Source organism: Gallus gallus, chromosome 9 (assembly GCF_016699485.2).
Source record: "Gallus gallus isolate bGalGal1 chromosome 9, bGalGal1.mat.broiler.GRCg7b, whole genome shotgun sequence".
Classification (NCBI taxonomy): Eukaryota; Metazoa; Chordata; class Aves; order Galliformes; family Phasianidae; genus Gallus; species Gallus gallus.
Genome location: NC_052540.1, coordinates 13,352,222 through 13,364,925, shown reverse-complemented (window position 1 = coordinate 13,364,925; position 12,704 = coordinate 13,352,222). Strand labels below are relative to the sequence as shown.

The 12,704-nt window shown below is 45.2% G+C and overlaps 1 protein-coding gene across 2 annotated transcripts in view; it reads left to right on the top strand.

Moving 5' to 3' along the window:
* CCDC50 (coiled-coil domain containing 50) overlaps window positions 1-12,551 on the top strand; it is a 39,706-nt gene extending 27,155 nt beyond the window's left edge. For both annotated transcript variants that reach the window (NM_001031315.3, NM_001389359.2), the window contains 6 exons: window positions 2,316-2,422; window positions 2,987-3,031; window positions 3,540-3,644; window positions 4,420-4,499; window positions 5,428-5,525; window positions 6,528-12,551. In NM_001031315.3, the coding sequence (NP_001026486.3) occupies window positions 2,316-2,422; window positions 2,987-3,031; window positions 3,540-3,644; window positions 4,420-4,499; window positions 5,428-5,525; window positions 6,528-6,547 (455 nt within the window). In that variant the 3' untranslated portion in view covers window positions 6,548-12,551. The remainder of the gene's footprint in view (window positions 1-2,315; window positions 2,423-2,986; window positions 3,032-3,539; window positions 3,645-4,419; window positions 4,500-5,427; window positions 5,526-6,527) is intronic.
* The last annotated feature ends 153 nt before the right edge of the window (window positions 12,552-12,704 follow it).

Below are 12,704 nucleotides of genomic sequence, written 5' to 3'. Positions count from 1 at the left end.
CATCTTAGCCACTAAGACTCTCACTGTTTGTTTCCTGACATGTCCCCATGGCATCAAAGAGGATAGGTAAGAAGGTATTGTTGGAAATGCTACCCTTTATCTTGTGTTAGAATTCCCTTTTGAATTTTCATTGAGACGCTTTGTGCTGTGGTTCTGTATCACAGGAATGGGATTTGATGTTGGATACAAGGCTATAAATGAAGACAGTGTGCTTAAGCCTCACAAGCCAGCAACTTCTCTCCAATTCCCATTGAGAAAAACGTGTTGGAAAAGTAAAGATGAGGTTCTCATCAAATTCTGTACAAGTAGATTTGTCTGTGGTCTGTGGTGGCCTTCAAAAAGATATGTCTTACTGCTTCTTAACCTGCATGGGAATAAGGACTGGTTTCTTAGTGAAAGTAGGAGTTCAGAGGCTTGAATCTATGCCTGCCACATGGTGGGAAACTCATGCTTCAGGCCTGCAACTGGTCCTCACCTGAATGAGGTGGAGGAGATGATGCATGTCTGTTTCCAGAGGTGCCAGGAGCATTATGCTTTGTTCATCAAGCAAAACTTTTCTTTGGGGGCAGTGGAAGGTGTTAACTGGGCTATCATACAACACGGGCTCGAGTGACTCAGTATCTGATCGCACTGACACCGAGTCCGAATAGCTGAAAGCTCTTATCCTTGTCCTGTGGGAATCGGGCAGGTCTTTGTGCTCCCCGAACGTGGGCAGAAGTGATGTGGAAGTAACACTTATCGCCTTCTGAGCAAATGAAGACTGGCACCAGTCTGTGTGTAAGGCAAGCCCAGTCTCTGGCTGTTCAGTGGATAATTCCTGGAAATTGAGTTTTGTTCATCATCGGGGCAGTGGTGTATGGGCTATTCATTCCAGTGTGGAAATAAAGGCTGTATTTTCCATAGCCTTGGAAGCGGTCCGAATATTTTAACTCTGATCAAGCTGGTGCTTTTTGCTGGAGTTCCTTTGCTGGCTTGAGACTGCAGGTCCTTCCAGCTTTGATTGATCAAACTGTTCCTGAAAGGCCGCACTGTACGCCTAACTGGAACCACCAGAACTGCTAAAAGGTTTCTTTTTATGCTCACGTTTGCAAGGAGTGCTGTGTGCTTAAGGTCATCAGTCAGTTGACTTAAGGGAAGCAAAAAAGCAAAAATACCCCATGTATCCCCTTTTAATACCTATTCCATGTTTTGGTTCTGTGTCAATGCCTGAAGTCTCTATCCCTCTGTAGTCTGAAGCGTTTGGGATCCGCCATCAGGTATGATGGTAGTTTGATAAATGCACAGAAAGTAACCTACTGGCCTCAAAAAATGTCTTTTTCATTGCTCTCACCTGATCATGAAATTGATAAGTGGCCCACCAGGACATAACATGTATTTGTAATCAATGTGTAAACGCTGTGGCTAGAAGGATGGAAGTGAAGCTTATTTTCTGAGTTTGGAGTGGAAGAGACACAGATGTCTGTGCAGTGGTGTATTTCAGATACAAAGCAGAAGCTCATTTAAATGTCTGAGATTGCTGAGCATTACACTTCCAACTACAGTTGGAAGGGGAAGGCATTCATTATATGTGAATGAGATCACGCATTTTGTAACGGGTGCAGTAGGACTCCTTTGGTAGGGTCTATTGCAAATAGACTTTGGAGGGATTCAAAATGCAATACTTTAAAACATTTGTGGACGGTTTAACTTTGAAATGAAAATTAAAACCAAGACGAAAACCTTACCCTTGAAATAAGTATTAAGAACAAAGCGAAGGCCTATGTACTTAAAGCAAGACCCGAACCTTGTATGAACTCCAGAAATGTTTACATGTTTTCTAACTGTGCATCCCAAAATTCATGGGTCAGACCAAAGAACAGAACTGTCAGAAACATTGCGTGGGTCTGTCCCAGACACCTTTTGCAGCCCATGTTGCTCTGGAGCGTTCCCGAACTCTGCTGTGCTTGTAGCAAACACATTAGGCTGCTCTCTGCTGTCGAGTTTTTCCAGCTTGAATCGACATTGTAAAATGTCTGATTCCTTTGGTATCAGCACCGTGCCAGCAAAAGCTGCAGCAAGAGGCATGGCTTTTCTGTCATACAGTTGCATTTGTCATAGGAGATGGAATGTAACTGTATGTATAGAAAAACCTCACTCTAAAGTGCATGCTGCACCTCAGCTAAAGTGTTCTCAAAATGTTTGCCTGGCAGATACACTGTAGTGGTTTGTGGGCCTCCCGAGTGGGAGCTTTGCAGGTGGCTGAGGAGATGGTGGGGATTTCCTTTCTGAAGCCTTTGGGGAACGGATGAGTTGATTATTCTCTCTCAATTTCTTAGGAACTAAGTTGAGGGGGACAAAGCAAACCGTTTACGATAAACCCCGAAGGGAACAGGAATTGTCTGATGCAGAGATTGCTCGGAAGCTGCAAGAGGAAGAGCTCCTGGTGAGTAGAGAGAATGTATTGGCCACATTAAAGAAGTTAAGGTACCCGTCAGTGATAAATTGAATCTGCAAACCTTTTGCATTTGACTGTGACTTAGATCTCAGGTCTTGTTGCTGTGTTCTGATGGTCATCTCTGCCTCCCGTGGCTGCTTGTGGAGTGAAAGCTTCTGTCCAGCGAGTAGAGTCTTTTTTCCTGGATTACACACTTGAAAACTAAATGGTAGAAGCAGAGTGATATTAAATGAATGCTTTCAGGCAAGTGAAGATGGCCTGTAGACAGTGTGGTGAGCTGAAAAGTGAGACAGGCCAATATCTTGGGAAGGGAGTGGTAGAGTGGACATTTATGGATTATGGAGTGTCTTGGCAGATAGGTGGGGACTAAACTCCACTGAAATGCCACTTTGGTATTGGGTTTGGAGGTCAATGCTGAACTGATTTAGTATGTTTGGAGAAGATGGTACTGTATTCCTAGGGAAACTTACTTGCCTTGTCCAATAGGTTGATGTATCTGAATAATTCAGAGATATTACTGTTCTGTTTTCTTGTGTTTTTTTTTTTTTTAAGGCCAACCAAGCAGATCAGATGGCAGCTCAAGTGGCCCAAGATGAGGTAAGAAGCTAAATGTTTGCAGTATTCCTTTACTTGTGGAAACTGCTGAACTCCACCTATCCTCTCTGACCCTCTAATTGTCCATCTGCCTTCGTGTAGAGAAAGGCCTCCAGGAAGGTTTGTTTCTGGCTGATTTTCTGTGTGATCAGGTTAGCCAAACAGGGAGTTGTGCTGCCTGTTGCAGCTGTGACAGAGGAAGGAGCTATGTGGCTGCAGAAGAGCGTCTCTTGTAACTGAACCCTGTTAGGAGGTTATCAGAGATGCTGCAAGATGAACTCAGCATTGAAGGAAAAGAAACAAAGGGCAGAAAGGCTTTGCTAACACAAGCTAGGGAACCCTCTGATCATGCAGCATGTAGTTCATTTCACTTCTGCTCTGGCATTTGATCCCTGATCACAGACTTTGGTAATCCTGGCTTTGCACCCTTTTGACATAGCGTAGAAAAGGAAATAAACAGCTCAAGCCCTCAAGAGTGGTAAAATGTTCTGATGCACTGTTTTCCTTTCAGGAGATTGCTCGTCTCTTGATGGCAGAGGAAAAAAAGGCTTTCAAGAAAGGGAAGGAGAAAGAGAAGTCTTCCTTTGAAAGGAAGAGAAATGATCAAGACTGGAAGGTATGTCAAGCTTCAGGAGGCCTCACAAATGAAATGCTGTAATGTTGTTCCAGAGGGTGGTGAGAGTATAACAGGAGGCCAGGAGGAACCAGACAGACCCTTGCGTGAAAAGAGTCTTGTTGCCTGTTATTCAGCTACTTTGCAGTCAGAGCTTTCCCTATGTTGAAGTCCTGGCTGGAGCATTAACAGCAGTAGCTGGTTCTCTTTGGTCATCCCAGGTACAAGGACAGCAGAGCTGCTCCAGATATCACTGCTTCATAATGAAATTGGCACCATAACTGAAGTATTGAGTATGTCAAGCCTGTGCTAGGTTTTTGTGAGTTATGCTGCAGAACTTTGGCTAGCTGTTGTGGAAGGAGATAAGAAACAGATTTCACAGTCTGCTCTAGTAATGTGCTAAAGGGGGTGTTGTGTTAATCTTGGGGCCGGCTGAAGGTAGCTCATGTTTTTGGACTTCTTACCATGTTTGAGCAGTTGCAGCAGCACAGCTGTGTGCAGCTGTCCCTTGTGATGAGCCCTGCTGCGTGCAGTCATTACACACAGACCATGTGCACTTGACCCCAGTTTTCGGATGGGACCCCCACTGCTGTCTTGAATTTGGCTCAGCAAGACTGAGTTTCAGTTACTGGAAACTAGTCCTGATCCTGTTTGCACATGTCTGGTTGTGGTTAGCGTGCATAACCAGAGCACAAAAGGAGCTGAGGCAGTCTTGATGCAACTGGTTGGTGTCTCGCAAGGCATGCAGATGTGAACTGCTTTCCCTTCTTCCCATCAGCACGATGCAAGTGAGTCCCCGCGCTCAAGGTCAAAAGAAGGACCTGAAACTCAGCGACACAAAGGTGATAAGTCTTCAAGGTGAGCTGAATGTACAGCTGGTAGATCTGGGGAAACACACTCAGGAAGGTTCTCAGAGGCTGAGTCATGGGGAGCAGTTGTGAGGTGAGCAGCCTGACTCATGAGGGGCTTGGCTGAGAGCAGAGCTCTTAGCACTGGAAGGGGATGTCTGACACAGAGCTCATGAGGTGCTTGGTGACGTTTGTCACTCTCTTTGCTTGTGGCATCTGGCCATATTGGTCTTCCTGCCTGGCGCTGACAGAGATTGATGAGCCTGTGCAGTGACATTTGTTAAATGGCAGAAAAACATCAAGAGGGTTAAAGTGCTGCTGGGAACGTGAAACCAAATGACATCTCTGGGCAGGAAGGAATAATCACACTGCATTTACACAGCTGCTCCCTGGTGTCCCTGCTCCCCAGCTGAGCCCTGTACACTGCTCCTGCTGCTGTGTGGGGGCACCCCATTGCAGTGTGTTGTGCTTCAGACAGCCTCATCCCTGAACTGGTGGGAACGTGCTGTAATGCTGTGCATCTTCTGAATCTCTTTGTACCTTGGTCTGGTGCTTTTGTTGTGGGACTGGATGCTGGAAATGACCCCGGCTGTTTTGATTTCCAATTGTGATAGCACCTTACAGGTTTTTAATTTACAAACAAAACAACAAAGGTGTGCAGGTGGAGACCGAGGTCCCACTAGAATGCTCTGGGATGAGAACAGGACAAGTGTTAAACACTTGAAATGTTTCCATTTGAGGTTTGCATCAGATTTCGTAATGGAGGAACTGGTCTGCAGGTGGAAAGCTCGGATCAGACACAGTTTGCATCAAACTGGCAGGGACAGATCAGACAGCTGAGATGTTCCTTTTGCCATGATCCTGTGCCTTCTAATTTTATGATACTGCTTTTTTTTTTTTTTAAGTAGTTTTTTGCTTTCCTTTCTCATGCTTGGCAGATCACAGCCTCTCCTCGATGACTTTGAGCACGCTCGGTATTACACAAGCCAGCCCAGCCCCTTACGCCAGTTTTCCAAACCTGAGCACTCTCCTAAAGGTAGGATCAAGTCTGCAGCTGGCTCAACGTGTGGGTTATTGTGGGCTATTTTCTTCAGATAACTAGCCTGAAGGACAGGGCAGTTGGAAGAGGAAGAATGGATGTTATTGTCCCAACAGGCAGATGATGCCGTTCAGTGTTCGAGCTTTACTTGCTTAGCACTTTGCTGGCTGAGAGAGTAAATAGCTGAATTGGTTTGCCTCAAGTTTGTCAAAGTGCTCTCTGCTTGTCCTCTATGATCTCTCAGTGATAAATGACTGTAAACTCAGGCAGCAAATGAAGGAGAAATAACATCAAGACAATGATGTGATGGGTTTTAGGTGACTCACTAATATCAAACAATCCAATACATGACAAAAAGCGTCAGAGTCTCTCCTGCCTGGCGGGTGAGTGAGATGATGCAGAAGCTTGTCCTGAGAACAGGCTTGTTTTGTTCCTGTTGCATCTCAACTGTGTTGTTGGCTCATTTCCTGAAATAGTTTGGCAGCAGTGCAGTGTATTTAGGATCACCCTCCCTCCAGCTCTTGAAATCTGAATGCCAGTTGTCTGAGTTACCTCTGGAGTCCCCGAGGGAAGAAAGGTGCAGCCAGAGTTTGACTCAGTGGTTCAGATTGCTTCCAACTCCACTGATTGCAGCTTAAATGCGGACAGTTTGCTTTCCAAAATGTAAAGTTTGGAAAGCTTTCTTGATGGTTATAGAGCACAAGAGCTGGAATTTGATGGCAGTTCATATAGTCTGTAAGTTCCCATGTTCATTCTGGTTTTCTCAGTAAGACTGAAATGTGGCTGCAGTGCTGTTCACAGCCAGGAAGCAATGAGTGCCTGTCTTGTGGATCTGTGCTTCCTTTTGTTTCAGTAAAGCAGTGTATAAATCTCATTTTGATGTTTGACTTTACCAATTCAGACACCCAGCAGGGCAGTACAAGTAATATGACTGCAGGTCATTGTATTTTCTTCACCAGGATCTATCCTTACAGATTGTTTTTCTGTTCTGCTTTCCAGGTTCCCGTAGGAAGCAGTAAACTATGCTAGCCTTTGCTTTGGTACTGACTCTTCTGTAGCAAACATTACTGGAATTGCCAGGCAACTTTCTCAAATCCTTACTCTGTGGGGGATCCACCTTCCACTCTCAGGATCTCCTTTCTAAGTGTCATCATATTAATAAGGAACATTTGTTCATTTCAATTTTCTATTCATACGTGATCAGTCAAGCAGTGCCGTACAATCTAGCCACCACTGAGCTGCGTGAATCAACAAGCTAATAACAGCTTCCTCTTATATTCCTTTCAGGCTTTCCTTCTATTTTTAAGCTTTGGCTGGAGCTTTCACAAATAGAGATGCACATACAAGAGGGAGAAAAATTCAAGATAGGAGCTGGATCATGGCAGTGCAGCAGAACTCAATTGCGTGTCCTTCCCACGTTAGGATGGCTGAGCAAAGAGTTATAAGAGGGAATGTGCATTTCTTCTTCTGCTGGATAACAGTGGAGCCAATCTAACAGTTGTGTTAGCTTGCAGGAAGGAGAGAGCATCCTCACAGAGTTCACAATCCAATGCGGGAACCTGGGGCTGGTGAGGAAGATGTTGCCTACAGAATAAAACTCCTTAACTGCTGTATTTATTTCTAGGGTTCCCAGCGATTTGTTTAGAGCATTTAACCAAGCAGTTAGCTTTAGGGTATAGGATAGGACAGGTAGGAGGAAAAGACTATTTCGATTGAAATTAGGCCTTTGTGTGCATGGCTTTTAAGGCATGCCAGGGAGTTGATGAAGCTGTGAGTTGTGGGCTGGGGAGAATCATGCAAATGAATTGAAATGCCCGAGGAGATCTCTGTGGTCACCTGCTTTGAGCTTCCGGGTGGTGCAAGCCAAGGGATTCCACAGAAACCACGTTAAGAATTATTGTAACTCCTAGTTCAGTTACTGATGCACTTCAGCACAGTAACTTTCGTCTGAACATATGTCTTACAAACATGGGGCCATATGGGCACTGAGAATTAAATCCAAAAACTACAGTTAGAAGCCACTTTGAGGTAGCCATGGATTGCCAAACAGTGTGCAGAATGTGTGCTAAGTGCCTCCCTCTGACTCTTCTCTGTCCAGCACACCAAGCTCCAGCCAGGATCAAACTATTGCTCTCCAGGGCACAGTGGCATCTCCAAGTTTTAAGTCTTCTGTGCAGACTTGCTCATGTACTTGTTTCTTTTTCTCCTTTTGATGGTTTGCTTTCCCTTGACTCTTTGAAAATCATCCTGCTCTTGCAGTAAGAAGCAGCCTTGTCCCCTTGTCTTCTGTCATCCCAATTCTTTTGTCTTGCTGACTTTTTTTGCCAAGTGCATTTTTAAGCTGCAGTGCTGAGTGGCTGGATACTGGCTCAGTCTACCCAGCCCAGTACAGGTTACTCACTTGGTGGTCTCATTCGTGGCAGAAGAGCCTGGCTGCAGTGCCTCAGTGCCCAACTTGCTTACAGCACAACGCTGAGCCTGTCCTGCCACACTCTGCATCGTCTGCTGGCAGCTGCAGTTCTGCTGCTGGCTTTGCTGAGGAGATGAGGCAGAGCTGTGATTATGCTCAGCCTTGCCACTGGCCTGTGCAGCTGGCTGGGAAAGGAGCCTGACACTTCTATGGAGCTTTGTGGAGAGCAGATGCTGGCGTGGAGCACTGATAAGAAGTCAGAGGAGATGATGGCCCTCTGTTCTTGCACTAATGTACAATTCAATCCGTAGACAGCTGAAAGGCTTTAACTTTGGCTGTTGTCCTTGGTTAGGATAGCTACTGAGACAGATCACTAGGAATACAAAGCAACTTGTTTTCGCATAAGTTGCAAGGGCACATTTAATAACACAGCACGAGCTCTTGCCTTGCCTGGAACAACAACTCAGACTTCCATCTCTTACCCCCACTGGGATGTTGGCACCACTTGTGTACCTGTGAAGTACCAGGTAACCCCTCAGCTCCAAGCATACACTAACCAAAAATGTTGCAGCCCTTTGTGCACCAGCAGCCACCCAGCTGCACACCCTCGCTTCCAGGCTGTGGGCTTGCTTATCTGCACGAGTCCTTAAGTGAGTTGCAAGCTCTTGCTTGCTTGCTCTTTCTTCTCAGGAAATATCTCAGCCAGTGGCTAGATTGTACTGCCCTTTCCTTGTGCTCTCTTCTTGTTCCATCTGTGTCCATTCAGAAGTGTTAATGTTGTTTTTAAGGGATTGGGAAAAAAAAAAAAAAACAGCAACATGAACAGGTTTTTTTATTATTATTTGATAACTTGGGTCAATGTGGCAACCTAATTTGCAGTGACTTTATTTTGTAAAAGTTTATTTTTGTATTTCATGTAACAGTCAAAATTTTTACTGCTGAAAATGCCATTTTTTTTTCTTTTCTGTGGGATTTTTCCCCCCCTTGCCATCAGAGTGTATTTACTGTTGTGAAATGGATGCCTGGTAGGGTTTTATGTGCTAATACTCCTGCAAATATCCCAGGCCTTGCTGCTTGTATCATCTGGGCACCTATGAAAATTGATGGTGAAAAATCCTGCCAAATAAGAAAGCGGTTGTGTTCTGTGCACAGTTTGCATGCGAAAACGGTGACCCTCTGCACAAGGCATGGGGGAAGCCGCTAAATAGGGATCAAGCCCTCCCTGGGCTTCTGGAGATAACTGTGATATGGGCTTTCTTGCACTGCAGTTGGCTGATGTAACTTCTGTCTTCTAATCAGGAAAGTCACAAAGGCCCTGAGCCTGCTGGAAGAACCTATTAAATCAGGAGAGATGCTTTTGAGCATCCGGATTGTTGACTTCAATGGAATTGAGTGGAAATGATATGAAAGATAATAGTGGCTGATCTGGTTTGGAAGCTGAGTGAAGTCTAAAAAAATGACCCCGTGCCTAGACTGTGAAGCTGCAGCATCTGCACTAATGGCCTTCTCAGGCCAGCCACGCTGTCCAATGATGGCACCAAGAAGAGGGAGCCCATGGGAAGGAGCCAGGAGTGTCTGCTACTTCTTCGGATGCTTCCAGGGAGTGTTGAATGCCCCGGGGCTGCTTTGCTCTGTATCTTTCCTTAGTGCTTCCCTTTTTGATCTTATTCCCTGCCTTTATTTGTTTGCTCTCCATTGTTCTGCTTCTGCTTTGTTTTTTCCATGGCCCTTGTGAAAACAAGGACCTTGAGGTTTTGCTAGAAGAGAGCTGACACCTACAGGGAAAATTGCTAAGATTGATAACTGAGAAAAGCGTATGATAAATAGGGGATAAACAGAGCAGTTGTTCATCTGACATGCCTTGTAGACCTTGCACAGAGAGCCTCATGCAAAGATTGCGCTCTGCATGTTTAATAGCCATGTCCATTGCACCATTGAAGTCAACAAGAGCTAAGATCAGAGGTGAGTAAGAAGCCAAATCTTCCTGGAGCTCAGCACCTTGGTTCTGCTGAGAGTCAGCAAGATGGAGTGGCACAGACCAGATACAAAATCAGCACCTTGCATGTGTGCCCCTGGGAAGGGGCACAGTGAAGTTGTCGTCTTAAAAAAGAAACAACGAGAGCAATATCTATTTACATGGCAGAAAAATACGTAACTTCTTTTTTGTATGTGTATGTCTTCTCTTGCTGAGTCTCAGTAGCTCTGGTTTTGCTCTGAATTTAGTAGCGCGTTGGAGCTGGGACCCCTACCATGATCATTCAGATCTCGCATCCCTTTCTTACTACTTGCATTAACAAGGGAACATGGAGAGTCCATCACTGTGGAATCCTGGCACTTTCCTGATCTCCACAGCAGGCACATCTCACCAGCAAGAGCTCTCGCCACCTCCTTGCCTCCGTCCGAAGCACAATGATCCGCAGAAGAGAGGTTGGGTGAACCCGAGTGGTCGTGCCTTACCTGCAGAGATACTCAATGTCTTCAGCAGCCTGATCTGGGTCACCTTGCTATGAAACACTGTCTTAAATCATGGACTGTACAGCTTCCTGAGAAGCAGCTATCATCATGGGAATAGACCAAACAGGTTAATCTCATCTTTTTTTAAGGAACTTCATGGTTTTGAACTTAGTGGGGGTGGGAAAATATCAGCTGTTAGGGATAGATGGATTATCTCACCATTGAATTTCTTCCTCTCAGGGAGGAAGGGTAGAGGTTACAAATGCTGCAGTCTGCTTTGCTCTGTAAAAGGGATCTTGTATGTACAGTATTTTTATATCTTTGCATTCCCACCTGTCTGTTTTTAAATCCACTTTCATAACATACATAGGAAAAAAAGGATTTTGTTTTGCAATGCTAGACCTTTGAGTTTTTTATTTTGTGCCAAACTACAGCCACTGTTACATTCTAGGTTATTCATGCAGTTTACTGCTCAATGAGTATACTATATTTTTTATTATCAAGGTTTTTATTTTAATTCATATTAACCTGTATGCAAGCTAACTGTGGATTGCTAATTTATATAAAAGGGGAGCACTTTGGAGACAGTGTGAGGATTCCCCTGCTTAGTTTACACTCCTGACATGTAGTGCAGCCAGTCCATAGAACTCATCACTTCTTGCAAAGAGTGTTCTCCTGGGCACCTGCTACCCATGTAGATCACTGCTGTGAGGAAGGGCAGGAGCACTGTTTGGCTGCGATAGGAAATGAAGCACAGCCTGTAGCAGGGCTGACCCAGCTCTCTGCTATCCTGTTTGTGGCAGAGATGCCCAGGGATGCTGCTGCAGCAGGAGTGACTTTGAGGTTTAATCTGCCCTACATCCGTCCCCAGCAGATGGACCATTCTGGTCTCACCCTGCTCTAAAGGCAGTCTATGTGTGGTTTTGCAGTTGCTTTGGGAGATGGGTGTGGGACACAGCGTGAGGCACAGCAGTGCCCCTCGCACTGTGCATTCCGCAGGCAGCTCATCTCTTCTTGTGGAGAGCAGGCATAAACCTGCTGAGATTCCAGTTTACTGTACTCTTAAAACGTGTCCTGCAGCACGTCTCTGTACAGTAATGCCTGTGCTACATACAAGTGCCACTTGGACTGCGATGCCCCAGACAGGCTGCACTATGCAGGTCCTGTGTTGAGAAGCTGCACTGCCCTCAACCTGTGGGCTGCAAACGTCGGCCACCGCCTCCTCTTGAGGTGGCACAGGGCAAGGCTGGAGCTGTGCAGCTGACGCTCATCATAGGAGGGTCCTACAGAGGACAGCAGCACACAAATGAGTATTTTCTACTTCACAGCAAACAAGTTTCACTGTATCAGTGTTCGCTCTAAGTAGACTCCACAGTGTGTCTCCAGCTGCATCTGTGCACTGCAATATAGCTAACTGCCTCAGAAAAGCTGCGGTTGTCTAATTTAGCTCTTCAGGGTAAGCTTTCAGCCTGTTGGATCTAAATGTTGGCCATAAGATAGTCGAGCGGTTGAAATTCCTCAGAGCTGCAAGTGTACCCTGTGTTGCAACAGCTAATTCTTAAGTATAAATCGCGCACTGACAATAATCTGTCTATGCAAGCCTATTTTCTCCTTCTTTTTGACTGTTCACTCTCTAATTTTACCAGGTTTGGCATAGAACTTCTGAATGACATTTAACCAAAGTATCGTGTCCGTGTGTGTGTAGCATGTTTGGCTTCTTACTCCCGAGTTCATTGAATGTAAAGGGAACATTGCCTTGCCCCGTTTTGTTCAATAAACCGTTGTATTTTGTTACTGACCCCATCCTTCTGTCCCTCTGCGTGCTTTTCTGGGAACACTGAATGGGGTCCTTTGCCCCCAGTGTGTCAGGCTCATACAGTGTGTCCTGCTGTGGGTCGCACAGGAGCAGGGGGAAAGCAGCGCTTCATTCCGCTTTTGGCTCCCGGAGCTTTGCTGTTTCTACCAATAATTATGTTCTTCCAATTTAATAGATATGTAGCAAAACAACAGTTTGTATTTAATTTGATTGTTTTGTGGCCAGAGAGATGGGAAAAAAAAAAAAAAAAAAAAAAAGCTGTGTAATGTCTTGGAAAGGATTTGAACTGTTTCATTTCCTGAGATTGTGATACTGAAAAATAAAGCTGTGTAATTATTTGCAAGGGTAGGATACCTTTTTTTGTTGTTAACATGGCTTTTGGCTTGCAAAATGTCTTCTTGTGAAGCTTCCCAAAGGCAGCTCAGACCTTCAGCGGTTTGACAGAAGGCAATGAGAAAACATGGCTGATGTCCTGGGAGTGGGTGATGTCTTCAGA